General features: G+C 43.8%; 8 protein-coding genes across 10 annotated transcripts; 6 read left to right on the top strand and 2 right to left on the bottom strand.

The window, feature by feature from the left end:
* Positions 1-190: 190 nt before the first annotated feature.
* Positions 191-4,584, top strand: okr (DNA repair and recombination protein RAD54-like okr). Its single transcript, XM_088033290.1, has 12 exons — positions 191-279; positions 339-374; positions 422-472; positions 528-1,332; positions 1,380-1,615; positions 1,664-1,721; positions 1,958-2,086; positions 2,133-2,300; positions 2,346-2,606; positions 2,651-4,039; positions 4,088-4,369; positions 4,414-4,584. Exons 1-12 carry the CDS (start codon positions 191-193, stop codon positions 4,564-4,566), a joined length of 3,657 nt encoding a protein of 1,218 aa, XP_087889416.1. The 3' UTR covers positions 4,567-4,584.
* A 90-nt stretch (positions 4,585-4,674) lies between these two features.
* On the top strand, positions 4,675-6,842 carry LOC148177266 (sorting and assembly machinery component 50 homolog). 2 transcript variants are annotated; one of them, XM_088032176.1, is made up of 7 exons: positions 4,675-4,845; positions 4,900-5,118; positions 5,164-5,471; positions 5,522-5,627; positions 5,674-5,943; positions 6,281-6,569; positions 6,615-6,842. In XM_088032176.1, exons 1-7 carry the CDS (start codon positions 4,825-4,827, stop codon positions 6,794-6,796), a joined length of 1,395 nt encoding a protein of 464 aa, XP_087888302.1. In that variant the 5' UTR covers positions 4,675-4,824; the 3' UTR covers positions 6,797-6,842. The 2 variants fall into 2 exon arrangements, with proteins under 2 accessions (XP_087888302.1, XP_087888301.1); XM_088032175.1 differs by having other exon boundaries at positions 6,281-6,842.
* Positions 6,843-7,038: 196 nt separating this feature from the next.
* On the top strand, positions 7,039-13,725 carry swm (Zinc finger protein swm). Of its 2 annotated transcripts, XM_088031676.1 has the most exons (9): positions 7,039-7,249; positions 7,435-7,553; positions 7,602-8,593; positions 11,437-12,256; positions 12,311-12,643; positions 12,692-12,822; positions 12,867-12,980; positions 13,034-13,177; positions 13,224-13,715. In XM_088031676.1, the coding sequence occupies exons 1-9, from the start codon at positions 7,191-7,193 to the stop codon at positions 13,308-13,310; spliced, it is 2,799 nt and encodes a 932-aa protein (XP_087887802.1). In that variant the 5' UTR covers positions 7,039-7,190; the 3' UTR covers positions 13,311-13,715. The 2 variants fall into 2 exon arrangements, with proteins under 2 accessions (XP_087887802.1, XP_087887801.1); XM_088031675.1 differs by having other exon boundaries at positions 12,311-12,822; positions 13,224-13,725.
* Positions 13,726-13,934: 209 nt separating this feature from the next.
* Snr1 (SWI/SNF related, matrix associated, actin dependent regulator of chromatin, subfamily b, member 1) lies at positions 13,935-15,530 on the top strand. Its single transcript, XM_088031677.1, has 3 exons — positions 13,935-14,318; positions 14,363-14,670; positions 14,791-15,530. The coding sequence occupies exons 1-3, from the start codon at positions 14,047-14,049 to the stop codon at positions 15,324-15,326; spliced, it is 1,116 nt and encodes a 371-aa protein (XP_087887803.1). The 5' UTR covers positions 13,935-14,046; the 3' UTR covers positions 15,327-15,530.
* sea (mitochondrial citrate transporter scheggia) lies at positions 15,406-17,310 on the bottom strand. The gene is made up of 4 exons (XM_088031678.1): positions 17,218-17,310; positions 16,606-16,765; positions 16,353-16,560; positions 15,406-16,206 (listed from the first exon to the last, which is right to left on the bottom strand). The coding sequence occupies exons 2-4, from the start codon at positions 16,709-16,711 to the stop codon at positions 15,579-15,581; spliced, it is 942 nt and encodes a 313-aa protein (XP_087887804.1). The 5' UTR covers positions 16,712-16,765; positions 17,218-17,310; the 3' UTR covers positions 15,406-15,578.
* A 1,170-nt stretch (positions 17,311-18,480) lies between these two features.
* Positions 18,481-21,372, top strand: LOC148177262 (sodium-coupled neutral amino acid transporter 9 homolog). Its single transcript, XM_088032743.1, has 10 exons — positions 18,481-18,888; positions 18,932-19,142; positions 19,189-19,285; positions 19,522-19,601; positions 19,840-20,165; positions 20,210-20,425; positions 20,478-20,674; positions 20,718-20,822; positions 20,873-21,129; positions 21,175-21,372. Exons 1-10 carry the CDS (start codon positions 18,858-18,860, stop codon positions 21,347-21,349), a joined length of 1,695 nt encoding a protein of 564 aa, XP_087888869.1. The 5' UTR covers positions 18,481-18,857; the 3' UTR covers positions 21,350-21,372.
* On the bottom strand, positions 21,307-22,469 carry LOC148177261 (uncharacterized). The gene is made up of 3 exons (XM_088032744.1): positions 22,306-22,469; positions 22,140-22,250; positions 21,307-22,093 (listed from the first exon to the last, which is right to left on the bottom strand). The coding sequence occupies exons 1-3, from the start codon at positions 22,369-22,371 to the stop codon at positions 21,383-21,385; spliced, it is 888 nt and encodes a 295-aa protein (XP_087888870.1). The 5' UTR covers positions 22,372-22,469; the 3' UTR covers positions 21,307-21,382.
* Positions 22,470-22,661: 192 nt separating this feature from the next.
* Positions 22,662-26,295, top strand: Spt5 (Transcription elongation factor subunit Spt5). The gene is made up of 7 exons (XM_088033488.1): positions 22,662-22,897; positions 22,942-23,250; positions 23,299-23,436; positions 23,483-24,414; positions 24,466-24,711; positions 24,772-25,695; positions 25,745-26,295. Exons 1-7 carry the CDS (start codon positions 22,746-22,748, stop codon positions 26,221-26,223), a joined length of 3,180 nt encoding a protein of 1,059 aa, XP_087889614.1. The 5' UTR covers positions 22,662-22,745; the 3' UTR covers positions 26,224-26,295.
* The last annotated feature ends 20 nt before the right edge of the window (positions 26,296-26,315 follow it).

Raw genomic sequence — 26,315 nt, 5'->3', positions numbered from 1 at the left:
AGAGGTTAGCCGTTGTCTTGAGAGAGAATCTTTCGGAGTTTCGAATGGCGAGATTTTTTTCAATTGACAAGGCGACGATATTTAGAGTTTTGAATACGACAGTTACGTTTGTTATTGTTCTGTTCCAGTTAAGACAATAAAGAATTTTTTTCTTCTTGACTTTTCGAATTCAAAGTTGAATTTAAAGAGAATGAAAAAATGTAATAAGCATGGTGTTCGCGTTCGGAAACGTAAGTCGTGGATAAATGATAAATGTCAGCTGTCAAGTGTAACTTACAAGTACAGACATACGTCTTGGTGTTTTCGTGTCTTAGTCATCAGAGCAAACAAATTTCTAGAATTTTACTCATTAAATTGTGTACCAACCATCAAAGGTTATTTATTGCCAACAACAAACCTCATAAATGTTCGATCGTTTTAGTAGTAAAAAACAACAGATATGGGGCTTCCACACTTATATTTCATTAATCAAGTTCATGGCAATTACAACAATCAATAGCCAGTCTTTGATTACAAATCATGTTTAGGCTTTTAACGCAAGCTTGTTCCGTTGGAAAATTTTTCGCTTCAACTCCAACACTCAATAGAAGTTTTCAAGTAGTAACATCGAAATGGTACTCAATTTTACTCGCAACTTTATACACAGGTGGTACTGTTATCGCTATCATAAACAAAGACTATAAATTTGCGGCAATGAAGCTCGTCGTAGACGTGGGAGCTGACTTATTCTTATACTTCTTCAACGTCACTGTTGTTGTAAGCTTACCATTTCACAAGAAAACAAGTTGGCTCAAGTTAGTCAGAAGTCTCAAAAAACTGGACGAGGGTTTAGTGACTACTGGTGCTAGGTTGGCATCTCTGAAGTTATTACTGTGGTTTGGGGCAACCAGTATTGCCAACTGGTTTTTGTCAATTCTCGACGCTTACTTTACCATACTTGGTGGTGGTGGTACTGTTCTTCAGTACATGAAAGAATTCGGAACAGAAACTGTACTCACACAGTCACTTCTGTGTTACTATTTCGTCCTCCAGTCTATTTTGAAGGTGTTTTCCGAGTACTACAAAGCGTTACGAATCAAACTAAAACAGAAAATTTTCGAGTTTCATAAAAACGGCACTCCTGAATCAAACGACTTCTTCAGTACTGTGAGCGACCACTGGGTATGTCTGAACGAGACCATTGAAACCTTCAACGGAATCTTCGGATGGACTCTACTTCTGAGTGTTGTCTACATTATTTTTTTCATGATTACGTATCTGGACTACATCTTTCAAAGCACCTCTGGTTTGAACACGGCTTTGAGTAATCTGTGCTTCGTTCTTATGCTTTTTGTACGAGGAAGAAGTGGCCTCAATATTAACTAATTCAGTTTTTTTAGGTCTCTTTAGTGGCTTTTATCTTAATGAGTGATGTCGTTTTGCAAGAAGCGGAAGAGACGTTAAAAATGTTGATCAAGTTTAAAAATGGTTTGACGAGGGAATTTAAAGAAGTTGAGAAGTTAACTGTTGTTTTTAAAGAGAATATTCCGGAGTTTCGAATGGCTAGGTTCTTTTCGGTGAATAAGACGACGATTTTTAGTATTTTGAACACTATAGTTACTTTTGTAATCGTGTTGTTCCAATTAAAAGGTTGAGGGAGTTGGAGTATCAATCGTGAGCGCAGCGAGCCTTGTTGTAATATTTCGATCATCCACAATCTTACAAACTTTATTTATCCCACGGTACAAAATACTAAAAAATTGCGTGATTTGACTAGATTGCTTAATTTTTAGTTTACTCCTTATTCTTTTTATATTCTTTTTATACTTTTTTGACTTGTCTATAATTTTTTTTTTGATTTTTCTTATACTGTTGCTAATTAATAGTTTAAATAATAAAACCTATCTGAAATTTCTAAGACACTCATGTTTCATCTAGGGATTTTATCTTTTTGACAAAACCTTTTACACAAGTTTAGTGGAAACTTGTAAAATCTGGTAACTTTCACATTAGAAGATTGGTACCATCAAACGCGGGACTGAAGTTTGAAGTTTTAAAACATAACCTCACTCCTTCTTTTCGCCGAAAACTATTGAAACTAACAATGGTAAGTCCTAAAGTGTTCGAAACATTTTTCTTCGACGTTTTTGCAGAGGCGCAGTTTGGCCCCCAGTCAAATCATGAAACGTCAAGATCTTCCAGAGCCTCCGACTCGAGCCCCAACTCGTCCCAAGCGCTCCAGAGACCCAGAGCCACAAGAAACCGTCACCAAATTCCGAAAACCGCTGATTGAAATCAATACTGTTTATGTGACGGACCATGTACGTGTGCCCCCTTATCGTACCCGTTTTACCAGTTACTTTTAGGAGGAGATTATTAAGCAATTGTCTCGCCCCTTTAAGTGCCCCGTTCCTAATTACACTGGTTGTAATTCAACGCGGAATTTAGGGATTAGAAGATCTCGAATGAGGAGGGCTCTTTATGATCCCAACACCCCTAATGCTCTGGTATTGTACAGCCCCCCTGAAACGACAGAACACGATAAGTTGAAAGGCGAGGGCCCCGCGTTGGTGCACGTTGTTGTGGATCCTTCACTGAGCAACATTTTAAGGCCCCATCAACGTGAAGTAGGTGTCCCTTTGTACAACAAGTAATTTTTTGTGATTTTTAGGGGGTGAAATTCATGTATGATTGCGTGACGGGGGTGCAAATCCCTGATTCTTACGGTTGCATCATGGCGGATGAAATGGGGCTGGGGAAAACGCTCCAATGTATCACTCTTTTGTGGAGTTTGGTACGTCAGGGCCCCGAATGCAGACCCACAATCGAAAAGGGAATTATAGTTTGCCCCAGCTCCTTAGTCCGGAACTGGAGCAACGAAATCGACAAATGGCTCAAAGGCCGCCTCAGCGCCATGATCATGGATGGGGGGCCCGACGCCAAAAAAAAATTAACCCAATTCATGAAAGGCCAGGGCCGGACCGCCATACCCGTCCTAATAATTTCGTACGAGACTTTTAGAATGCATGCTGAGATTTTACACTCCGGCGAAATCGGACTCGTGTTATGCGACGAAGGACACCGCCTGAAAAACTGCGAGAATCAAACCTACAAAGCTTTGATGGGGTTGAGGGCGAAGCGCCGCGTCTTGTTGAGCGGTACCCCCATTCAGAACGACCTCCTGGAGTATTTTAGTTTGATCCATTTTGTTAATGAGGGGCTGCTAGGGAGCGCGCAGGAGTTCAAACGGAAGTTCGAGAACCCCATTTTGAGAGGGCAGGACTCTACAGCGTCGGACTCGGAGCGAAAGCGGGCCCTTGAGTGTCTCCAGGAGCTGTCGAATCTAGTCAACAGGTGTCTGATTCGTCGAACTTCGAATCTCCTGACCAAATATCTGCCGGTCAAGTTCGAGATGATCGTCATTTGTCAATTAACCCCGGTTCAAAAACAACTTTATTTGAATTATATTAACTCGGATAGTGTCAAGAGATCTGTCACGGATACTGCGTCATCGAAGTCGTCTCTGAGCAGCCTCGCCAGTATTACTACCCTTAAGAAACTCTGTAACCACCCCGATTTGGTTTTGGACAAGATCAAAGAAGGCAGTGAAGGATTTGAAAACTCGCGGGAACTCCTCCCGAAGTATGCCGAAAACGACGTCCTCCCCGAACTCTCGGGGAAACTAATGCTCTTGGACTGTTTCCTAGCCAACTTGAAAAGCAACTACGACGACAAGATCGTCCTCGTTTCGAACTACACGCAAACTTTGGACTTATTCGAGAAGTTATGTCGGAAGCGTGGCTACGGCTACGTCCGCCTCGACGGCACAATGACCATAAAGAAACGAGCCAAAGTCGTGGCAGCCTTCAACAGTCCCGAATCCCGCGAATTCATATTCATGCTAAGTTCAAAAGCTGGGGGGTGTGGGCTTAACCTCATTGGAGCAAACCGACTAATCATGTTCGACCCTGATTGGAATCCGGCCAATGACGATCAAGCTATGGCCCGCGTGTGGAGGGACGGCCAACAGAAACCGTGCTACATCTACAGATTCTTGGCGGTAAGTTCAAACTTTTTTTGGCGGTGAGAAAGCTTATTTTGTTCCCAGGCCGGCACTATCGAAGAAAAAATATTCCAACGACAAGCGCACAAAAAAGCGTTGAGTTCCACCGTCGTGGACAACAATGAAGAGGCTGAAAGACACTTCAGCGTCGCGGAGTTGCGGGATTTGTTTAAACTTGAAGAAACGGATTCCGATACGCATGAAAGACTCAAATGTAGACGTTGCTTGCTTAAAATACAGAACAAAAATCCTCCAGAAGAGGCAGACTGCACGTCGGACTTGATCAATTGGTACCACTGTTGGGACAAGAGAGGCTTGGCTGATATGGTAGGTTTCAGCGGTTTGGTTCTTTTCCAAAGATGGGTTTTCAGGTCCTCAAGCAAATCTGGGATTTGTCTAAATACATTTCTTTTGTTTTTCACCAAAAATCTGCCAGTCAAGAGGTCAAGAAGTGTAAAAGTGAAGAGGAAGATCCCGAGTATGAAGAAGCGGATGACGATGATGATGAGGATTATTCGGAATAGATTATATTATTATGTTTGCATATTGAAATTATTTATAACAAAAGTTACGCTTTTTATTTAATTTACTCCTTCACTAGGTTAACCAATAGAAACGGCGCATTTCGCCCGTTACCAAGTCGCGTGGAAATTTCGGAAATTCTTTTGACACATGTCATCTGTCAAAATAACCCGAATTTTTTCCACAAAAATTTCAAAACCGCTCCAGAAATGTTAAACTAGCACCGATTCTTCTCCGCCGGTACATAAATCAGTAAAATCATGGGAACGGTGCATGCAAAAGTGAGCTACCTTCTTTAAAACCTCGTTTTCTGGTAAACATAACCTCACTTTTAGTCGGAAGAAAATCCACCCAATCTCCCCAAGTTCCCTCAAGAGCCCCCGAAATCCGAGAAGCACGAGTCTAAAGAAGTTTATTTAGATGGAGTCCGAGCTCGTGTTGACAAGATCCACGTTGATGGGCTTGCAAGAACGAAAGACGATATCATTGAGGACTGTATTAGGGAGCTTTTCAAGGCGACAGATTTCCAGGATGTGCTTCTTAAGGCGCATAGGGTAAATTGGTAGTCTTAAGAGAGCCCCCATTTAGTTTCTTTGTAGGCGCGTTTGAAACTCGACGAGTTGGGTTGTTTTAAAAATATCGCAGTGTTTATAGACACCAGTAAGGGACAGGGGGCGAGCCCTGATGGTCTCGAGGTGACTTTTAACGTCACGGAGTACAAGCGGATAACTGGGGGAGTCACCACGCAAGTTGGTAACAACGAGGGGGCCCTTCTTGTCGGCCTAAGAGCTCCAAATATCCTCGGGCGTGGGGAACGAGTCCAGGTTGAGTACACCCATGGGTCTAAACGTACCACCAACTTTAACGTCGCGTTTATCAAGCCCATGAGGGGGAAATACAGGCCAATGTAACTATGACCTTGATTTTAGTACCATGGGGTTTACCATTGGGTTTTAGATTTACCACCAGCGTGTTCCAAGCCAACTCAGAGTGGCCCGTTTCTGGCTACAAGGAGTTGGACCGCGGTTTGCTTTTAGATTTCGGGTTTCATTCAACACCATTGGTAAGATTGTTATCGTGGAAGAGCCCCCTTCATTTTTGAGTTCCAGATCAAACATAATATTCAATGGGAGGGGGTTATCAGAGACTTGTCCGTCTTCAGTAGAAACACGTCTTTTGAAGTGAGGGAACAAGCGGGGCTCAGCCTCAAATCAGCGCTGAGACACATAATTTCCGTTGATTTGAGAGACGACCTCATTTTTCCATCAGTTGGGACCCTCCTTCAATTAACTTCGGAGGCTGCGGGACTGGGAGGCGACGTCGGGTTCTTCAAGAACGAATTTTACGTCCAGGGGAATTACTCCATCGCTGAGGACTTTGTAAGTTGATTGGTAGAAAGAGCCGGGGCGGGGCTTGTTAACAATCACATGACATATCCTTCCATTTATGGTTGGTAGACATGTGCTGGAAAGGACCGGGGGCGGAACTTGTGGAGGATCACCTGACATGTCCTTTCATTGTTGATTGGTTGATATGTATTCCAAAAGGGGCGGGGGCGGGGCTTGTATAGAATCACGTGATAGGACCTTCGGTTATTGGTTGACCATTTAAACTTTTATTTCAAATTTCAGATTTAGTGGACTTTAAATAGGTAATTTAGAATGTCAGAAACGGAGCCCTGACTGTCACTACAGTATCGATTCTTCTTTTTTTAAGGTCTTGCAAGGCACGCTCTCCGGGGGCTACATGCGCGGGCTGACCAACGACATGAAAATCGGCATGTCCGACAAGTACTACCTCGGGGGCCCCTTGTCTCTCCGCGGGTTCCAAATGCGCGGTGTGGGCCCCCACTCCGATGGCGACGCCCTAGGATCCCTCGCATACTGGGCCTCTGGTTTACACCTTTTCACGCCTCTTCCGTTCAGACCGGGCAAAGGGGGCTTTGGCGACTTATTCAAAACACATCTTTTTATCACTGCCGGCAACATAGGAGACTTTAAATTGAGTAAGTTCGTCAGTAGTGCCAACACACAAACAGAATTTGCCTTAGGTGATCAAAATTTCCTGGAAACGCTTGCCGCCAACGTCCGAATTTCGTACGGCTTGGGAATCGCTCTAAGACTTGGCAACATGGCTCGCGTGGAAGTAAATTATTGTTTCCCGCACACGTTCGAACGAGGGGACCAAGTCCAACCAGGAATACAATTCGGAATTGGTGTACAGTTTGTATAAGAATTCGACGAAAGTAGTGTTATTAATAAAGATTGTTAATTTTAAACTGTGCCCCCTTGATCTAGTTATTTTTAGTCGTCACGTTGGTATCGTTTGACGTTTTCAAAAGAAAAAAACGTGTTTACCTTCTTTCGGGTACTAAAATAGACTGAAAAGCCGAATAGGAGCCACCACAACGCGCAAACTGATTTAAATAAGTTCATTTCGCCGCGTTCCCCCACCTTGAACGCCTATTTTTAGTGACTTTCTCGCCACACAGTTGGTACCTAAAAATACACGAGTGTTGGTGTCAAGAATTTATGTCATATGTTACTTTACATTTTTCGCCTAAAATCTTTACAATTCGCCCCAACTGAGGAGAATATTTTTACATGAGTATTAACCAAAGTCCACGATGATTATAGAGCAACCTGAAGCGTTCAAAACTTGGCTAACAGCCGTTTTGAAACCGATGTAAGTGACCCCCATATTTCTAGCTTTTTTCGTTTTGTAACGCTAATTTAGTGGCTTGTTTTGGTGATTTTGCACCCACAGTGAGTCAGTAGCGACTACCGTGTAGTTCGAAATGTTTTATTTGTGCTTTTTTCTGCGTGTTACATAACCTCACTTATGTTTGCTTGATGGCGTTGTCATTTTAGGTGCGAGGCAGACCCCGCCGCTTTGGCCAAGTACGTCTTAGCGCTCATCAAGAAAGACAAGTCTGAAGAGGAACTTCATCGGATTATGGTTGGTCAACTGGAGGTGTTTTTAGAAAATGGTATTTTCGGGACATTTCTCGACGTTTCACTGACCCCCTTTTTTGCAGAGACTGAATCTTTTGTAAATTTAGTTTTACGCACCCTCGAAACGCAGGATTACATAACAACACCAGTCATCCCTAACACGAATCCCCCGAACCCCCTGATAGTGAAATCAACCAAAGAAGCAAAGCCAATAGTCCACCCCAGTGAGCTCCCCAACTTGAGCGAGGCCGTGAATGGCTCTAACGCGGTTCGGAAAGAACACGAAGCAAAGCGCGATCGCGAAGTCCGCAAGCCTGAGAGTGATAAAGAAGACAAAGGGAGAGTTAGACCGCGACATCGGTCCTCCTCCAGAAATCGCTCGAGATCTCGTTCTTGGGACCGGTCGAAACGGTCGAAATCCCGCGAGCGGGAGCAGCATAGACTCGACCGCGAGAAACGGGACCGTCCGAGGACGTGGAGGAACAAGTCGCCGCCTCGACGGTTCGAAAGGAGGCGCTCGCGGACCCCGTCGCCAACGCGGGGGCGGTCTAGATCGCGCAGTCCGAAACACCCGCATCGGGGGCGGTACAGGAACCGCACGCCGCCCAGAAGCACCAGTCGCAGTCGGTCAAGATCCGCGGAGAAAGCGCGGAAGGAGAAGGACAAGGATGGCCACTCCAGGCCAGGGACTCCAACTCAAGACTCCAATCACGGAGATATGGATCTGAGGCTGACCAATAGCACTCAGAGTATACAGAGTGTTGTGGTCCAGCAGAACTCCAAGAGGAGGTGTCGCGATTTTGACGAGAAAGGCTACTGTATGAGAGGGGAGATGTGCCCGTTTGATCATGGGGTTGATCCCGTCGTCTTGGAGGACTCGGCTCTAAGCAGCGTACTCACGTACAATCCCAACAGCGCGCCCACAGATGGGCCTCCGATTGGGGCTCCTTTGTTGAACGCAGCCGGACATCCCATGATGGGTCCCAGAGGAATACCACCGGAGTACAACCCGCAAGCACCGCAGATCTGGAACCGCGCCGGGTTCCGGGGGCCCCGACCCATGGGCATCCCCAGGGTAAGTTTAATCCATAGATCTGGTAATAACATGGATGGAGCGACCCCGCTTCGATGGATAGCGATTGTGTCTTAGGCACAGAGAGAGTGAGACAGATATACTTACCCACGTGACAGGTGGTTAAAGCGCACGGAGTTTCTAGGGATAAACAGTAAAATACAAGGTGTTTATAAATGTTTCTAGCATCAAGGGTGGCTCTGGAATTCCTGTCGTGCACTATTTTGACGCTTTGTTGTCATAGTGAATAAAACTATCTTGAAAATTATTTATAATGTTACTTACGTCAATCACGATTCAGTTACAGTTTTGTGTCCAAGTTTTTGATTTTCAGGTTTTAAACCACAACTAGATCAGTTTATTTCTCAAAACTTACTTTGCTTCATGTTTGAGGTTAACTGCAAATGTCAGTTGAAAAATCGAAATCCACATTTGGAATAAGCGGCAAATTTCTTTGACATTTCATAGCCACTCTTGATGCTAGAAACATTTATAAACACCTTGTACAATGAGTAATCGCTCTAATTTCCAATTAGCGGATTATATTTAATTTTGTTATTCATATATTATTCTAATGCCCATTTTTATCATACTATGGTGGACACAGAATCTTGGACAGTCCTTTCCTGTCATTTCAAAAAGTTTCGATGTAATCCTAGCTTTATTGTCATTATGATTGACGTTAATACAAAAGTCAAACAAATTTTGAAAACGTATTTCTGCGATATGCCACCAATAACAATTGATGTGCCGCCACAAGGAAGCCAGAATTGGTTTTGCGCTACAACACTTGGTCATGGGTGAAGAGTTTTGGAGTCGAGTGGTTTTATTATTGCTAAAATGTCAAAATGAAAATTGAATCAAAAATTAAAAGTTTGGTTATAAACAAACGTCCTCCGTAAAGCCCGGTTTAGAAACTTTGACAATCAAATGACAAGTCTGTCCAAGATTCAGTGTCGACCATTGTATAGCTAGTCGTACGTAAGCGTTATCTTATTTTAATCTAGGCAAAGAGGGTGGCAGAAACTTGACAAAATTAATAGTAAAAAATAATTATTCATTTTGGGTTGAGGTAACTTTATTAAAAAACGGAAATATTTTATTATCGGTATTTTATAACATCACAAATAAATACACTGCTTTACAAAACTAATGTAAAATTTGAAAATTTAATTTTTTCAAATAAATTTTAATTTTTTTTAACAATTTATGATCAAAACTACCATAAAATTTACACTTGTAAAAAATTGTAAAATTATACAATTGACTTTAACAGAGTATTTTATCTTCTCGGATTCTAATATAATTAAAATATTAATAATAATAATTCAACACCTAGCGTTTATCATTGCATACAGCAAATTAAATTTCTAACTTCTCATTTGGCAATTTTTGCCACATTTGTGTTAAATCAATTAATAGGTCAGGAAGGATTGCAGAATGCTGCTGCATTTATTCAGTCTTGTTAAGTTTGTGTGAATCAACAATATCTTTTTATTAATTTTAGAATGATTTATAAATACAAGGTGTTGATAAATGTTTCTAGCATCAAAGATGGCCTTGGAATTCCTGTCATGCATTACTTTGCCGCTTTGTTTTCATAGTGAATATAACTATCCTGAAAATGACATAATGTCACTTACGCCAACGACGTTTCAGTTACGGTTTTGTGTCCTAGTTTATGATTTTTAGGTTTCAAACTGCAACTAGAACAGTTTTTTTTTCAAAACTTACTTACTAAATGTCAGTTGAAAAATCTAAACCCACATTTATAATAAGCGGCAAATTTATGTGACATTTCATAGCCACCCTTGATGCTAGAAACATTTATAAACACCTTGTATATCTTATTACGCATACAATTCAATAGTTATTTATGGTTATTTTAGAGATTATCTACAAGAAGTAGGTATAGTTATCTTACGAGGCTTGCTTATATTAATATGACATATTGGATAAAATGTATTAAAAAAGTCTCGAAAGCAACATAAAATCTGCAACATTATTAATAGAATAAATATTAAATATAAGTTTGCAATTTTGCAGACAAAAGGGTTCCGCCTACCATATATTTTGACGAATTTTTAAAGTAAATTATTATGTATATTTGTAACGAATACGAGTTTTATTTTTATTAAAGATTTATTTTTATGATGTAAGTCAAGTATGACTTTAAATTATTATAAATTCTGTGCAGCAAATAATAATTATCCAAATTACTATAAATTTAGTTCTGATTGCATCAATTTTTCTTGTAGTTTTAATAATTTTAGCAGCAGTATTATTGCTTTGTTTAAAATATTGATAGTAAAATATGTATTGTATACATAAAATAAATAAATAGCTAACCTATCAGTGATGGCTTAACAATGGGAAATTAGTTTGTTCACAGCCACCCTGATGAGACAGTCATTCAAAACGCGTTTTTACACTTTATTATACATTTTATTTTATTTTTTGCATGTACCTTGAACCGTGTAAATTTAGTTACGAATGTATTTTTTTAATTTAGTTTATTATAGTTCTTGTTTCTGAGTACCCAACTGTACCTACAACAACTTTTTACTATTGCTTTTAACGTATCAAAAGTTAAAAACAAATTAAAACAACGAATCTCAATAAAACGAAGCGTCATTTGAAAAACTTCATAAAAAAAATTGCACAATTTAAGGAGAATAATAAGAGAAAAATGCATTTCACTTCATTCCACTAATTCGAAAACGCTCGTTCTAGCCACCCGTTACGTAACTTTTATAGTCATTTTTATACTGCGCTTCTCACTATAACGCTCCATCCATGGTTCAATCTCACAAAACTCTTTTCATTATTAATCACAATTTTTCTAGGGCCCCATGATGGGCGCTTTCCCGTCTCAGCCGAATATGCAGCGGGAGCTCATCCCCGTCCCCGTCATGGATAACAAGCAACCAGACCAGTACCCCGGCGGCGGCTTCCGCCAACAGCCCAACTTCTCCGGGAATAGCGGTGACCACGAGCCCCCTTTTAAGAAGAAAGCCTTCGACTTTAACCGTCTCGGTCCCCGTTCAAAGAACCCTTCGAACTGTTCTCTTGAACTCAAAAAGATCCCTCAAGGCTTAAACAGTATCACCCATCTCAACAACCACTTTTCTAAATTCGGGAAGCCCATCAACATCCAAGTCAACTATGAAGGAGATCCGGAGGCGGCGATAGTCACTTTTTCTAGTCATGCCGAAGCGAACGCCGCCTACCGGAGTACGGAGGCGGTTCTCAACAATCGATTTATTAAAGTGTTTTGGCATAGTGGCAATTCTGAAGGTAAACAAGAGAATGTTCCGCCTAGATCCGTGAAGGATCGTCTTGGGGGCCCCACCATCGTACCACCGAACACCAACAAAGTACTGAATCTAGTGCAACCACGAGCGGATAATGCTAGTGAAAGCAGCGGCGAAGGAGCAGAGAAAGCGGGCAAACCACCGGTGAACAAAGAGGAGACTAAAGCTCAAGCCACCGCCGCGATAAAGAAGAATCAAGAGCTGTTAGCCGCCAAAGAGAAGCTCAAGAAGAATCAAGATGAGCAACGCAAGGAAGTTCTCAAGATTAAGAACAATCTTAGAAAGAGGAAGCAAGAACTGCTCGAGAAACAACTTTCCCAGCAAAAGATCTTGATAGAGAAGATGGAAAAATGTAAGAAAAAGTACTTTTGATAAATCTGTTTACACTTCAGTGTTTTCTTTGCAGTACCTGCAGGCCCCCAGCGCGATCATGTCCTCGAAACCATCAAGAAAACGCAAGAATCCATCGAAAGCATCAAGAAGGACCTCCTCCAATCCGTTCTCATTGCCAAGACCCCGCCTCAAAAGAAAGCAAAAGAGGACGTCCAAAGGGAGATGTTAGACGCGGAATTAGATCTAATCACCAAACAACAAGAGGGGGCGGATACCTCTGAAATCAAGAAGAAACTGTTGGAATTGAAAGCCCGCGCTGCGATGACTAGAGGGCGTGGCCGGGGGAGGCGCTTCAACCAAGTCAGTCGCCATTTGCTGTCAAAGAACAACCTTGTCGATAACGGAGGTAGGGGCGGTACCAAACAAGGTACGAGATTCTCATTGGTTGTTTCAGGGATGAAAGGAAACGTGAAGTCGGCGAATAAAGCGACGTTCCAGAAGCACACTGTCGATCACAGACCGACGCGATTGTTAGTTTCTGGATACGAAGCCGACGAGCAAGAGAGCGTGTTGAATCATTTCCAGGTAAGAAATTGAAAGTTTTTCAGGGATTTTAACGCGTTTTTCAGTTGTTTGGGGAAATCACCGAGAATACCGTCGACTCGACTTTGCCGAGCATAACTCTGACTTACAAGACACGCAAGGAGGCCGAGATGGCGCTGTTGAAAGGCAAACATTTCCAGGTATTTGTGACTTTGTGACTAAAAGAATTCGACTTTGATAAATAAAATTTCAGGACCGGACTCTGTCGATCACGTGGTGCACCAGCCAATCATTGCCCAGTCAAATGACGTCACGATCAACCAACCTCAAATCGTTCATTTCAGAATCGGAAGAAGATCAACTAATAGACCAGAATCTACCGGAAGGGGAAGAAGACGTAAGTTACAAAATCTTATCAACGTTTTTCTTATCGTGTTTTTTAGTTGGGCCCGGAGATAAACGAAGAAACATTGCTTCAGGACGACGAAGAAGAAGAGGAAGAAAATGAAGATCGATCATGGCGGCGATAGTTTGGTTGATTTGATGGCCATATTCATATTTGTTTGATTTTTTGAGGTTTGCTTGCTTGTAAAAATTTTATGAGATAACTGTATAGTGGTAATTTTTCTAAACTTTCGCTTCTTAGTGTAAACTATGAATTTGTTTTCTGTTGGTAATGTTTGGATGAAAACAAATTTTTAGTGTCTTTTGTTTGTTTATAATAAGATGTTACTGGTAAGAAAAAAATAGATGCTCCCATAAAAAACAAACTAAAGAGAAAATATAGCAAAATAAAGTATAGAAAGGATTTTAGAAAACAAACAAAAAATAATGTTGATGTATTTGTATATTTTATTATATTGACATAACAAGGTTTGGGAGCATCAAAAAAATAACATAATTCGCACAAATGAAATTCGCAACACCAAGAGATGAGAGTTTACCTTTAAGAATCTTTTTTCAGGATATCGCTATTTGGATTTCGCGCTCATTTCACCTAGTGACATTTAGTAACTTTTTCTTTCTAACTTCGGATATTTCTTGATTTCTCTGTTCCAGGTAAGAGTCCCATGGTGTAATCATTTCCTCATTTTTTTTTTCTTCAGGTTTTTCCTCTCATTTATATCTTTTAATTTCACCAATTTTTGATCTTTTTAGTAACTTTTTTTTTTCTCAGGTTGGCGGTTGTTGACTTGTTTGACATAACCCCAAAAGTGACGCCGCAGTTCCCTTTCGTTTTGTCGATTTCGGGGCCCTTTTCTCGCAATGGCGGTCCGCACGTTCGGTGAAAAACCAATCACTTTCCAATTAGAAGAAAATGGCGAGTACTACTGTGTCGGTTCGGAGGTTGGAAACTACCTGCGCCTCTTCAGGGGCTCCCTGTACAAGAAGTACCCTGGAATGTACAGAAGATCCATCACAAACGAAGAAAGAAAGCGTTTAATCGAACTGGGTTTGAGCCAACACGTTTTAGCTAGCAGCGTCTCGTTGTTAAGAGCAGCAGAAGTTGAGGATATCATTGAAGGAAATGATGAAAAGTGAGTGGAGATTGGGGCTGCCATGAGCTAATGTTGGTTTGTAGGTACAAAGCTGTTTCCGTTCACACCTCGGAACTCCCGATGCCACGAGAGAGCAAATCCAAGAAATCCATGCAGTGGGTGCCTTCATTACCAAATTCAAGTCATTTGGATGCTGTACCCCAAGCAACCCCCATAAATCGCAACCGAGTGGCTGCGAAGAAAGTGAGGACTTTTCCGTTGTGTTTTGATGACACAGATCCGGACCTGAATCAACAGAATGCCAGTCAGGGGGAGCTTCTAGTGCCCATTAGGCTAGACATGGAGATTGAGGGGCAGAAGTTGAGGGACACTTTCACCTGGAATAAAAACGGTAAGAATTTTCAAAGGAGCGAAGTTGGTTCTACGAAGAGAGGCGTGTCTGGAGGCGGAGTTTGTTGTACCACTCCCTCATTGATGGACGTGATCTAAACCCCGCCTTTGTCACTTTCAGAGTCTTTGATAACCCCCGAGCAGTTCGCCGAGGTGCTCTGCGACGACCTCGATCTCAATCCGCTGACTTTTGTCCCCGCGATTGCACAAGCAATCCGCCAACAACTCGACGCATTCCCTGCAGAGCCCTCTGGAATCATCGAAGACGGCTCTGACCAGCGCGTGATCATCAAACTGAACATTCATGTTGGTAACACTTCTCTTGTGGACCAAGTGGAATGGGACATGTCAGAAAAGCAGAATAATCCGGAAGAATTCGCTTTGACGTTGTGTTCAGAGTTGGGATTAGGCGGAGAGTTCGTTACCGCAATCGCGTACTCGATCAGAGGGCAGCTGTCGTGGCATCAACGAACTTACGCCTACAGTGAGGCCCCCTTACCAACCGTGGAAGTTCCTTTTAGAACGCCCAGTGAAAGCGACCAATGGGCGCCGTTCTTGGAGACTTTGACTGACGCTGAAATGGAGAAGAAGATTCGGGATCAGGATCGGAACACGAGGAGGATCCGCCGATTGGCTAACACGACTCCAGGGTGGTAAAGTGGGCGTGGTGAGGTGAAATCTCGTTTTGTGATTGGTTGAAGGTGTGTACCACTTAAGTTTATTCAGTATTCAAATGTCAGACTTGCAGTTTCTCTTCTATTTCATAGAACATAACAATACAAATAAAAATCTACAAACAAAACATTTTAAAAATTTCGAAATGTACATTCATTATCAAAAATAAATATGGGAATAATTGAAGCTTTGTTATGGAATGCATGTCTACTCCCCTAGCTCCGCCTCTTAAAATCAAGGCCACACCTTATGGAAAACTTCCATGATACTATCATAAATCATAAATGTTATGGCTACATCCAGGCACACCCTTCCCAGTCTTGGCACAGTTCCTTTATAAAACGCCGCCGGTCCTTCATTCTTCCATATCTTCACCGCACAGTCCAACGAATGCTTGTATAAATGCGCCTCCAGTCCCTGCATCCTCGTCTTGACGACATCAATGGGCGTGTTTCCAAAGACTGAACACGCCCCTGCGCACGCTCCAAACATCCCCACCACCGGTTTAGGAACTTTTACCTCAGGATCGCCACCCCTGTACAGATCCTTGGACGTTTCCATCACGAAGAAACGGATGGCTTGGTTAGTACCCTGCTTAAGGATGGTGGGAAGTAGGCCTTTGTACACGCCCCCCAAACCATGTTCTCTGATGATGAGGGCCACTCCGTGTATGAAACCACGGAAACGGGGTTTTCCACTGCGTTGATCATTAATAAATCTGACTTTGATGGTCTCCATAGGAGTTACGACCAAAAATGCCTCGCAGACGCCGGCGCCTAGACCGCACAACAGGCGGGTGTAGGGGGTGAGGTTGCCGCGCTCGTCAATCATCAGGTTCTTCAGCTGCTCGAAGGTGCCGAATCTGGAAAGATCAAAATGAAAGTGCATTCGTAACGCTGTGGGTGGGGCTTGTATCGGAGGCGGAGCCAATTGGGCGGAACTTAATTAAAGTGTCACGTTATAGCTTGTTTTAGACTTCAAACTTTGCCCTCGCGAAATTTAAATTACCTGACAGCACTCTTCGGAATGGAGCCGTAGATCAGCACACTGAGCCCCCTGTACAGCCCAGTGAACCCATGATTCCTCACAGTCTTCTTAACACAGTCCACAATCCCGGCGTACTGTTTGCGCCCCCCTTTCTCGTCGAGTTGCAACTGAGTCTTAACATACTCGGTCGGGAATGTAATACAAATTTCAATACCCCCAGTGATGCCCCCTGAAACACACCCTGTAAATCCGTTTTCTACTTTCCAGACCTCACCTGCTACGATTCCTTTCAACCCCACGGTCCCGGAGGCGGGGGCGGCGGCGGCAGTGTCCCTCATCCATGGCCTTGGAAACGGATTGCGAAAATCCCGTGGGAACATCTTCAAGACTTACAAACGTGGCAAAAAGACAGTTCGACCTTTGATGGGACAGCACTGAAAAACACTCAGAGGTTGAACGCGAACGACCTCATGATGTTATCAATATTATCAGTCGTGTTGTACACGATAGACTTTCAACTGGCCAAGTGGCGATAATTGAGCAATTATCCAAGAATTTGAAAAGCGCGCGCAGACATGACGTCACATGTCAACACGTGATGTTTATTACCAACTTAAAGTCCATGAAAGTGAAAGTGACCTCATTATTTTCTTTAATAACTGTAATCATAACTTAATGGACCCCCGCCGACACTTCCGTTGCGTTTTTTGAATTCCCGTTAACGGGCCGACAGGGCTGCCAAGTTTCGGTTTTCTCAATAAAATTTTTGGGGAGAAAAAAATTCCGAGGCGAACCAAAGACAAAGGGCGGCGATTACGACAACAAAAACATTGCAACGATTCACTTCTGTTTATTTGATAGGGATAAGACTGATAAGAAATCTTACCTCGATTAACGGAGCGTGTTATCAGTAAAAAATAAATTTATGTAAACGTAAACATGACTTGACATATGTCAAAACTGCTTTCTTGATTTGACAGTTCGGACTTTGAGTTTAAAATTTGGGAGCTCCAAAAAATGGAGGACGAAGACAATTCAATAGAGGTCCAGAAAAATTGAAGAAAAATTACGCTCAGGTGTAATTAACCCGGAATAAAAAATAATTGTGAGCGCGCCTGAAACCAGGCAACCAACAATACACGCTCATATCTTTTAATTTTAGAAAATTATCTATTTTCAGATAATATTATCGATTACTGCTTTATTTTCAATTTCGCAAGGTTCCTCGGGTTCAATTTGTTTATTTTGAAGAAGTGTTGTTGTGAAAATTTGCCAATAATTCAATAAAATTGCGTAATATCAGATAAAATGGTCATTAGAACCAGTCAAAACGTTGTTGATGACGTCAATTAAGTCTAATTTTGCGCCTTTTGCATTAGAAGTCCAATTGAAGTCCAATGTCAGCCGGAATAAAACCGGCGATGTTGCAAAAACAAAAAGTTTTCAGTCTCAGATAACGCATTTTCAATTATTATTGTACTTTTTGTTATTAAACAGCTTTATGGTTATAAAACTATCAAAATATTTGTCGGCTGAAGGTCTAATCTTAGATAACTGCTTTGTTATTATATCGACTGTGAAGTTAATTACTTTTATTACACTTTAATCTTGCAGGGATTTTCCTTAATGCAAAATAAATCCTTCAAATTGTACAAATATTTAGTGATGGAGGAGGCCTTCTTTTATTTTAGCATGTTGGTAGCACTCTTATCCAGTACCGCGTGACTTCGTTGGTGGGAAACAGATTTATATTTAATGTTGGTATCTCTGCTGCGATTTGGTTCCTTTGATCTATTGAAGCAGACTATGGAATTTGAATTCTGTTGGCAACAGTTTAGAGACAATAGTCGAGAGCAGGGCTACCAACCCCCGGGTATGGGTCTATTTAGGATGCGCGATCAAATGTCCATGTTCCCTCGAAACCCAAATTTATGGTCTTGTGATATTTACTCAATTCTATCGCATTCATTATAATCAGAACTGTGCCACATTCAAGCACAATAAACCTACTTAATTATATTTAACTGACTACCGAACTAAAAACTCTTTATCTTATCATCCGCATCTTCCAGAGAAGTCTTCTATTTATTTGCACCACATAAACCTCTTATCACATTGTTGTTTAACAGTCACGCTGGTGACAATTCGCATCTTCAGTGAACCTTCTCGTTAAAATTCCAGTTCAAGATAAACAGACTTGAAATTTTTGCAAAATCTAACGTCCGGAAGTCTCTTTCGTCCTTTTTGAAGGCTGCAATGTTTTGAAGACCCCAACAAACAAAAACCGAAACTTGAATAATTTAGTGACGTATTTTCTTATCTCTGTATTAAAGGCCGGCAAGAACGTGGTCAATACCAGTTGATTTCGAACCGCCGAACATTGCTAAAAGCCCGAATTTTACCATTGAAGAGTGCCAATTCCGTGATTTTTGACAAAGCTCTTGGTAATTATGAATGGAACTTTCACTCTAGAGAAGAATGTTTGTGATCTTTTCTTCTTCTTCGTGACGCGTTTTTTTACAATTTATGTTGTTTTATTCTGAGATCGTCATGAGAGGTGAGTTGGACTTTTGAGTTTCTTTCTTGTAACTTCAGTTTAGACTTGATCCGCAACTACAAACTCCTCCTGAGGGGGAAAACCGAGTCAGAATCCGAATCCGAACCTTTAATGAGCTCTGGATCTTCAGGGCAGAGTTTTGGTACCGTCCGGGAGCCCTGCGTCTTCAAAAACGACTCAGATACTGACACTGAGGCCGACAGAGCTGTCAAAACAGGAACTAAACCGTTTTTTGTTCCCAATGGAGAGACAACGTGAGTCGATCTCCCGGATTTCCGGGTTCTAACACCGAAATTTCAGGAGATTTCTGTACCCATCGACCTACCAACACCCGGAGTTTGAAGTGTACTCCACCCATGTCCCAGTAGACGACTTTTTGACCGGGGAAAAGACCATGGTACGTTATCAGAGTTCAATCGTGAACTTGACCCTGCCGCTTAGTAACTCTGAAATTGCGAAAAGATGGAATTCTCGTGACGAAACGGCAGTTTTTGTGAAATTATCGCTATCGGAAAGTTTCCTCATTTCTTGATAAAAAAGTCGAGGGGGGCTGGGGAGTTTGAAAAGGGTTGGCACCCCTGTTCTTGGTCCCAAAACTGTCAACTCACAGAGTTTAAACCTTTTTGTTTTTAGGGTGGCAAGCCTGCTTCCCCCGGAGCCTACGACTACCACGACCCGGAAGTCCCGGAAACGAACAGTTCCCTGGTCACTATGTGAGTCCTATCTTTTGTTTATAAGATAACACTATCAGTCGCGTCGTAAGATAAACCAGTGGCGTAGATAACAATGGAACTCCAATTTCCGTCGTCAAAAAATACAAATCTGATGAAATATTCACAGAAATGGAATCACACTCCTGAAGTAAACAAACGTAATCTCCGAGTTAAAGGCCAATGATTCTATAAAAACGAAGTTTTTTCGTGACAGAGCCGTAACAATTTTTTTTTGTAGATTCGCGATATGGAATACCACCGTAGGCACGTCCCTCCTTGCCATGGCCTGGGGCATAGAAAAAACCGGTTTAGTCCCTGCAATCTTCATCAACATCGCCATAGCAGCGATTTGTTTATACACTACGTATACTCTCCTCAAGGTCAACGAGAAGCACGGCGTGATTGGTCAGAACGGCGAGGTGTGCGACCTGTGCAGAGCTCTGATAGGCCGGTGGGCGGAGATTCTCGCGAAAATCTTTTCAATGGTGGTTCTCATTGGTGCAAACATCGTGTACTGGATTCTGATGTCAAATTTTTTGTACAATTCCGTCAAGTTCTTCTATGGTAAGTCTGAAACGAGTTTGAATGAGGTTTAATGGGAATTTCAGGAGTTTTATTGGGTCTTGATGATGCTCCAGTCTCCAACGCCACGGTGCTGTGTCCTAAAAACGGGACCCCTGCGGTGGGGGTGGGGCCGGAGGCGGAGTCTACCTTCGATAAAGTCTGGAACTTGTATTCAACAGTGCCTGTGATACTCGGAGTGATCATGTTTCCAATGTTAAACTGGAGGAGTCCTACGTTTTTCACCAAGTTCAACAGTTTGGGTGAGTTGGCCACTCCTCCAGAGGCGGTGCTTATGGTCTTTGTCTTCTCCAGGAACTATAAGTGTGTCGTACTTAATTCTTTTCGTGGCTGTGAAAGCGGGGATTTGGGGCATCAACATGCCTGACTGGAACATCGAGTTCTACATGAAGCCGACGTTCTGCGCCCTCAGCGGGATGCTCTCTTTAAGTTATTTCATTCATAATATCATCATTTCGATTATGAGAAACAACAAGCATCAAGAACACAACGTAAGTCCCTCGTGATTTTGGCGCTCGTGACTTTGTTTTCCAGGGCCGGGACTTGTCCATCGCCTTTGGTTTAGTCACGTTCACGTATTTATTCATCGGAATCGTTTTCTACGTGTGTTTTCCTTTACCCAAGTTCTGCATCGAGGACGTAAGTAGCACTTTCCCCCCCGTGGGATCAAAATAAGACTTTCTTTGCAGAACATTTTAAACAATTTTAACAAATTCGACCTGTTGACAATAATAGCACGAGTGCTGTTGCTCTTCCAACTCTTCACGGTTTTTCCCCTGATTTCGTATATGCTGCGGAATGACATTTTTGCCAACATTAACATGATTTTTAAGAATTACCGGTTTGGGGAGTTTACTTATCCAAGGGTGATGGTTCTGAATCTGGGGATTTTGACGGTTTGTGTTCTCTTCGCGTGTTTCCTGCCGAGGATTGGGACTTTGATCAGGTTAGCAAACTTAAAGTAGAAAAAAAAGTTTAATAAATGGTTTAGGTACACGGGAGCCCTCAGCGGGCTCGTCTACATTTTCATGCTTCCAAGTTTGCTGAAGATCGCCAGTTTGAGAAAGGAGGGAAACCTGACGACCTCGCAGTTGGTATTCCACGTTGGAGTGATGATCCTTGGTGGCTTTAACCTCTTGTTACAGTTCTTCATAAATGACAAATAATATTTATTTACATGATGTATACACGAGTGTCTTTTATTTGTACGGACAACTGTTTGCCCAGTGACCTCTTTGGCTGCAGACGTAACACCGCCCGTAGCCCCCATAGTAGCCTCCTCTGTCATACCTCGGCTCGTCATAATCGTCATACTCATAATCATAATCCTGATCTGAATAATCACTAAAATCCTCTGGATCTTCAGTGTCTGAGTAGACCTGGATGACCTCATCAGCGTGGGAGCTCCCGGCGGTGTTCTGACAGACCTCTTCTCGGTGCTTCACGACATTCTTCCTCCCTTCCTTGACCTCCTCACTTTGCATACTCACAAACTTCTCGATGAAGTTATCCAAAACTAGCGTCGCGGCGACTGTCTGAATCCCCTTGCGACAAATCGGACAGCTCCCCTTTGTCTTCCTCCACTCCTCTATACAGTATTTACAGAAAGTATGTGAACAATTCAGAGTAACAGCTTTGATGAAAAGCTCTGAACAGATACTACAAGTGAGTTCGTTCTCCATGGCGTCCCCCACGTCAGGCTTGGTCTCCACGGGCTCAAACGGCTTCTCAAACTCCGCCACCAAACTGGGGACATCTGCTATCACAATTTCAGTCTCTGCAGGGGGCGCAGGGGCCGAAAACACAAAATCGAGGTCATTAGGACCCAACTTGATAACGTCCCCAAAATTCAACTCCACGGTCTCGTTGAATTTATACAGGGTGTTGTTGACGAGAGTGCCGTTCGTGCTCTGGAAGAAAAAGTGAGGTTAGGGTGACGGCGCTCCGGGGGCTTACTCTGTCGAACAACATCCACTTATCGTTGACTTTCTTTAGGATACAGTGGAAGCGGGAGACTCCCAGGGACTGGATAATGTGGTCGCAGCTGAGACTTCGTCCTATCGAGAACTAAAAAAGAAAATCGTTTTGAAAGTGCCCCCAAATAACCAAACAACGTCTTTACCGTCGAATTCGTGATGGAAATGACGGAATCATCGTGCGTGTTGACTAATTTCGGAAAATCGTTCATTATTTTGATTTTTGATTGACAATGGAAACACTATAAACATGACAAGTGACAGATGACGGTTGAAAAATCCCCAGACCCCGAAAAACAGAACCGAAACTCTAAATCACCTCGCACGGGTCCCCAGTCCCCACAAACTATCCAATTTTTCAAGAATACTAAATAACCGCCCGAAAAACAGCCCCGAGTGGCATTCGTTGCAATGTGACGAATTTAAATTTTTGAAATTTTAGAGACAAAACGAAACTCCCTAGTTTGCACATAAAAATTTCTAAATTGGTTTCCACGCGCGTGCGCTGGTCTGTCAACTGTCGATTGAAAGTGTCATCTGTGGCACTTTTACGTGTTTATAATTAGCGTGATTTGATAGCCCCGCGATGTCGGATTCCGAAGCAAGCGCCTTCTCCGACAATGCCTCCGAAGCGGGTTCTGTGCGCTCCAGGAGTTCCCGGGGTTCTAGGTCCCCCTCGCGGTCCCGGTCCAGATCCAGAAGCCGCTCCAAGTCTGGGAGTCGGTCTGCACGCTCTGGGTGAGTCTCCCGTATGTTTGGCGTGTCATTACTTCTGAGTGTAGATCCGAGGCTCGGGAAGCCTCCGAGCAAGAAGAAGTAGAGGACGAGCAGGAGCCCGAGGGCGATTCTCTGGATGAGTACGACAGTGAGGAAGATGATGAGAGTGATTCCGGGCGCCCCAAGAAGAAAAAGAAGAAGGATAGGTATGGGGGCTTTATCATAGACGAGGCTGAGGTCGATGATGAGGTGGAGGATGAAGACGAGTGGGAGGACGGGGCGCAGGAGATTGGAATTGTACCGAATGAAGTGGACGAGTTTGGCCCCACCGCCAGGGAGATTGAAGGGCGACGCCGAGGCACCAATCTCTGGGAGTGAGTTCCCTCATTTCCGTAAAAATCTAGGCTAACTTTCGGTTGTAGCGCACAGAAAGAGCACGAGATTGAAGAGTACTTGAGGAAGAAATACGCAGATGATAGCGCCGCCGCCAAGCACTTCGGGGACGGCGGCGAGGAGATGTCCGATGAGATCACCCAGCAGACGCTGCTCCCAGGAGTCAAGTGAGTTTCCGCTCTTTGTACCAACTCAGCTACAGTCATTTCTTAGGGACCCCAACCTGTGGATGGTCAAGTGTCGCATCGGCGAGGAGAAAGCCACCGCTCTCCTTCTCATGCGCAAGTTCTTAGCCTACCAAAACACCAATGAACCCCTCCAGATAAAATCGGTGGTGGCCCCTGAAGGAGTTAAAGGCTACATCTACATTGAAGCCTACAAGCAGCCCCACGTCAAAGCCGCCATTGAGAACGTGGGCAACCTCCGCATGGGCATATGGAAGCAGCAAATGGTACCCATTAAAGAAATGACCGACGTCTTGCGAGTGGTCAAAGAGCAGACAGGGCTGAAATCCAAGCAGTGGGTCCGCCTCAAACGCGGTCTCTATAAAGACGACATAGCTCAAGTTGACTACTTTGACATGGCTCAGAACCAAGTTCATCTTAAGCTCCTTCCACGTATTGACTACACGCGTTTGCGAGGAGCTCTACGCACCACCCAGTCGGAGTCAGAGGCGGAGAAACGCAAGAAGAAGCGCCGCCCACCTAGCAAACCTTTTGATCCAGAGGCGATCCGATCCATCGGTGGTGAAGTCACTTCAGATGGTGACTTCTTGATTTTTGAAGGGAACAGGTACTCGCGGAAAGGCTTCCTCTACAAGAACTTCACCCTGAGTGCGGTTATCATTGACGGTGTTAAGCCCACACTTGCTGAACTTGAAAGATTTGAAGAACAACCTGAAGGCATCGACTTGGAGTTGCCCACTGAAAAAGAAGACAAAGCCGTGACGCATTCCTTTAGCGCCGGAGACAACGTGGAGGTCTGCGAAGGAGAACTGATAAATCTACAGGGGAAAATCATTAGTATCGACGGGGCGATGATCACCATCATGCCGAAGCACGAGGATCTCAAAGATCCGCTGGTGTTCCAAGCGTCGGAGCTGAAGAAGTACTTCAAGATGGGCGACCACGTCAAAGTTCTAGCCGGTGAGTGACGTAAAAACCAAAACGTGGAGTCATTGGTTGTTTTTTTTCAAGGTCGCTACGAAGGAGACACCGGATTGGTTGTCCGCGTCGAAAACAACAGAGTTGTGCTCATCTCGGATCTCACGATGCACGAAATGGAGATTTTACCCAAAGACTTGCAACTGTGCACGGATATGGCCAGTGGCGTCGACTCACTGGGGAAATTCGAATGGGGGGATTTGGTCAACCTGGACGCGGAGACTGTGGGGGTCATCGTGCGGCTGGAAAGGGAGAATTTCCACGTCCTTAATATGCACGGTACGTTTAAAATCGATTTATAATGGAAGTCTTTTTTGTTTATTACTTATACTTCTACAGGCAAGGTGGTGGAGTGCCGCCCCGGCTCCCTGCAGAAGCGCCGCCTCAACCGCTTCACCGCCGCCCTCGACTCGTACCGCAACAACCTCCGCCGCAAAGACATGGTGAAGGTGATCGACGGCCCCCATTCGGGTTTCTCGGGGGAAATAAAACACTTGTATCGAAACTTCGCGTTTCTTCATTCTGTGGAGTTCCTCCAAAACGGGGGGATCTTCGTGTGTAAAACTAAGCACCTCCAACTAGCTGGAGGGAACAAGAGCGCCCCCAACGCCGACATTTCTACGGGGATGGAATATATGTCACCCCGAAGAAGCTCCCCGATGCACCCGTCCAGTGGGGGCGGAATGGGAGGAGGCTTTTCGAGTCCCCGACCTGGAGGTGGAGGCGGCGGAGGAGGTGGAGGACGTGGGAGGATCTCACGTGATCGCGACATCATTGGTACTACTATTAAGATTACCAAAGGGCCGTACAAAGGAAATATCGGGATTGTCAAGGACGCCACGCAGTCCACGGCGAGAATTGAACTTCACACGTCATGTCAGACGATTAGTGTGGACAGGAGTCATATTGCCGACGTCGGGACTCCGAGCAGAGACGGCAGTATTTCGAGTTACGGTCGCACTCCTGCTTATCCCGGAAGTCAGACTCCGCTGTACAGGGACACCGGAAACAAGACTCCGATGTGCGATTCCGGCTCACGTACGCCACTGCATTATGGTGGGTCCATGACGCCCATCCACGACGGATCGCGTACACCCAACGCCTCGTCCGAATGGGACCCCACTGTTTCCAACACTTATCCTTCTCCGGGATACAATCCGGGAACTCCGGGTTACCAAATGAACGGACCTTTCACCCCACAAACTCCGGGGACTGTCTACGACTCCACCTACAGCCCCTATCAAGCCAGCCCTGGATATCAAAGTGAGTACTTCTTAAACCAACCACGCCCACTAATAGTGTTTGTCCCCAGGTGCGATCTCCACGCCCAGCCCCGCTACAGGCTACGGCCAATCACCGGCTAGCAACAACCCGTATAACACGCCCAGCTCTGGATACAGCCCTAACATGCCTTACAATCCGCAGACTCCAGGGGCGGGTCTTGACGTTTTACCGATGACTGATTGGCACACGATCGACATCGAAGTTCGAATTAGAGACAGCCACGACGATCCGGGATTGGTGGGTCAAAGTGGTGTTATAAGAAGCATCTCAGGGGCGATGTGCTCCATCTTTCTTCCCGAAGAAGATCGCGTTGTTAATATCATTTCGGATCATTTGGAGCCGGTGCGGCCACAAAGAGGCGACGCTTTTAAGGTTATCATAGGGGAGGAGCGAGAGGCTACTGGGGAGTTGCTTTCCATTGATTTACACGAAGGCGTGGTCAAGATGAAGAATGACATAAAGATGTTGCCGCTGCAGAATTTGTGCAAGATGAGGAAGGATTTGTAGATTGTAGTTTCGGTTTGAATCGCAGTAAGTTTGTGTAGATTTAAGGTTTGTAATAAATGTCAGTTGACAAAATGGCGGATGACAGTGATACC

Source organism: Gnatocerus cornutus, chromosome 3 (genome assembly GCF_029298725.1).
Source record: "Gnatocerus cornutus isolate USDA-ARS CGAHR chromosome 3, icGnaCorn1.1, whole genome shotgun sequence".
NCBI lineage: Eukaryota > Metazoa > Arthropoda > Insecta > Coleoptera > Tenebrionidae > Gnatocerus > Gnatocerus cornutus.
This window is presented reverse-complemented; position numbering and strand designations above follow the sequence as displayed.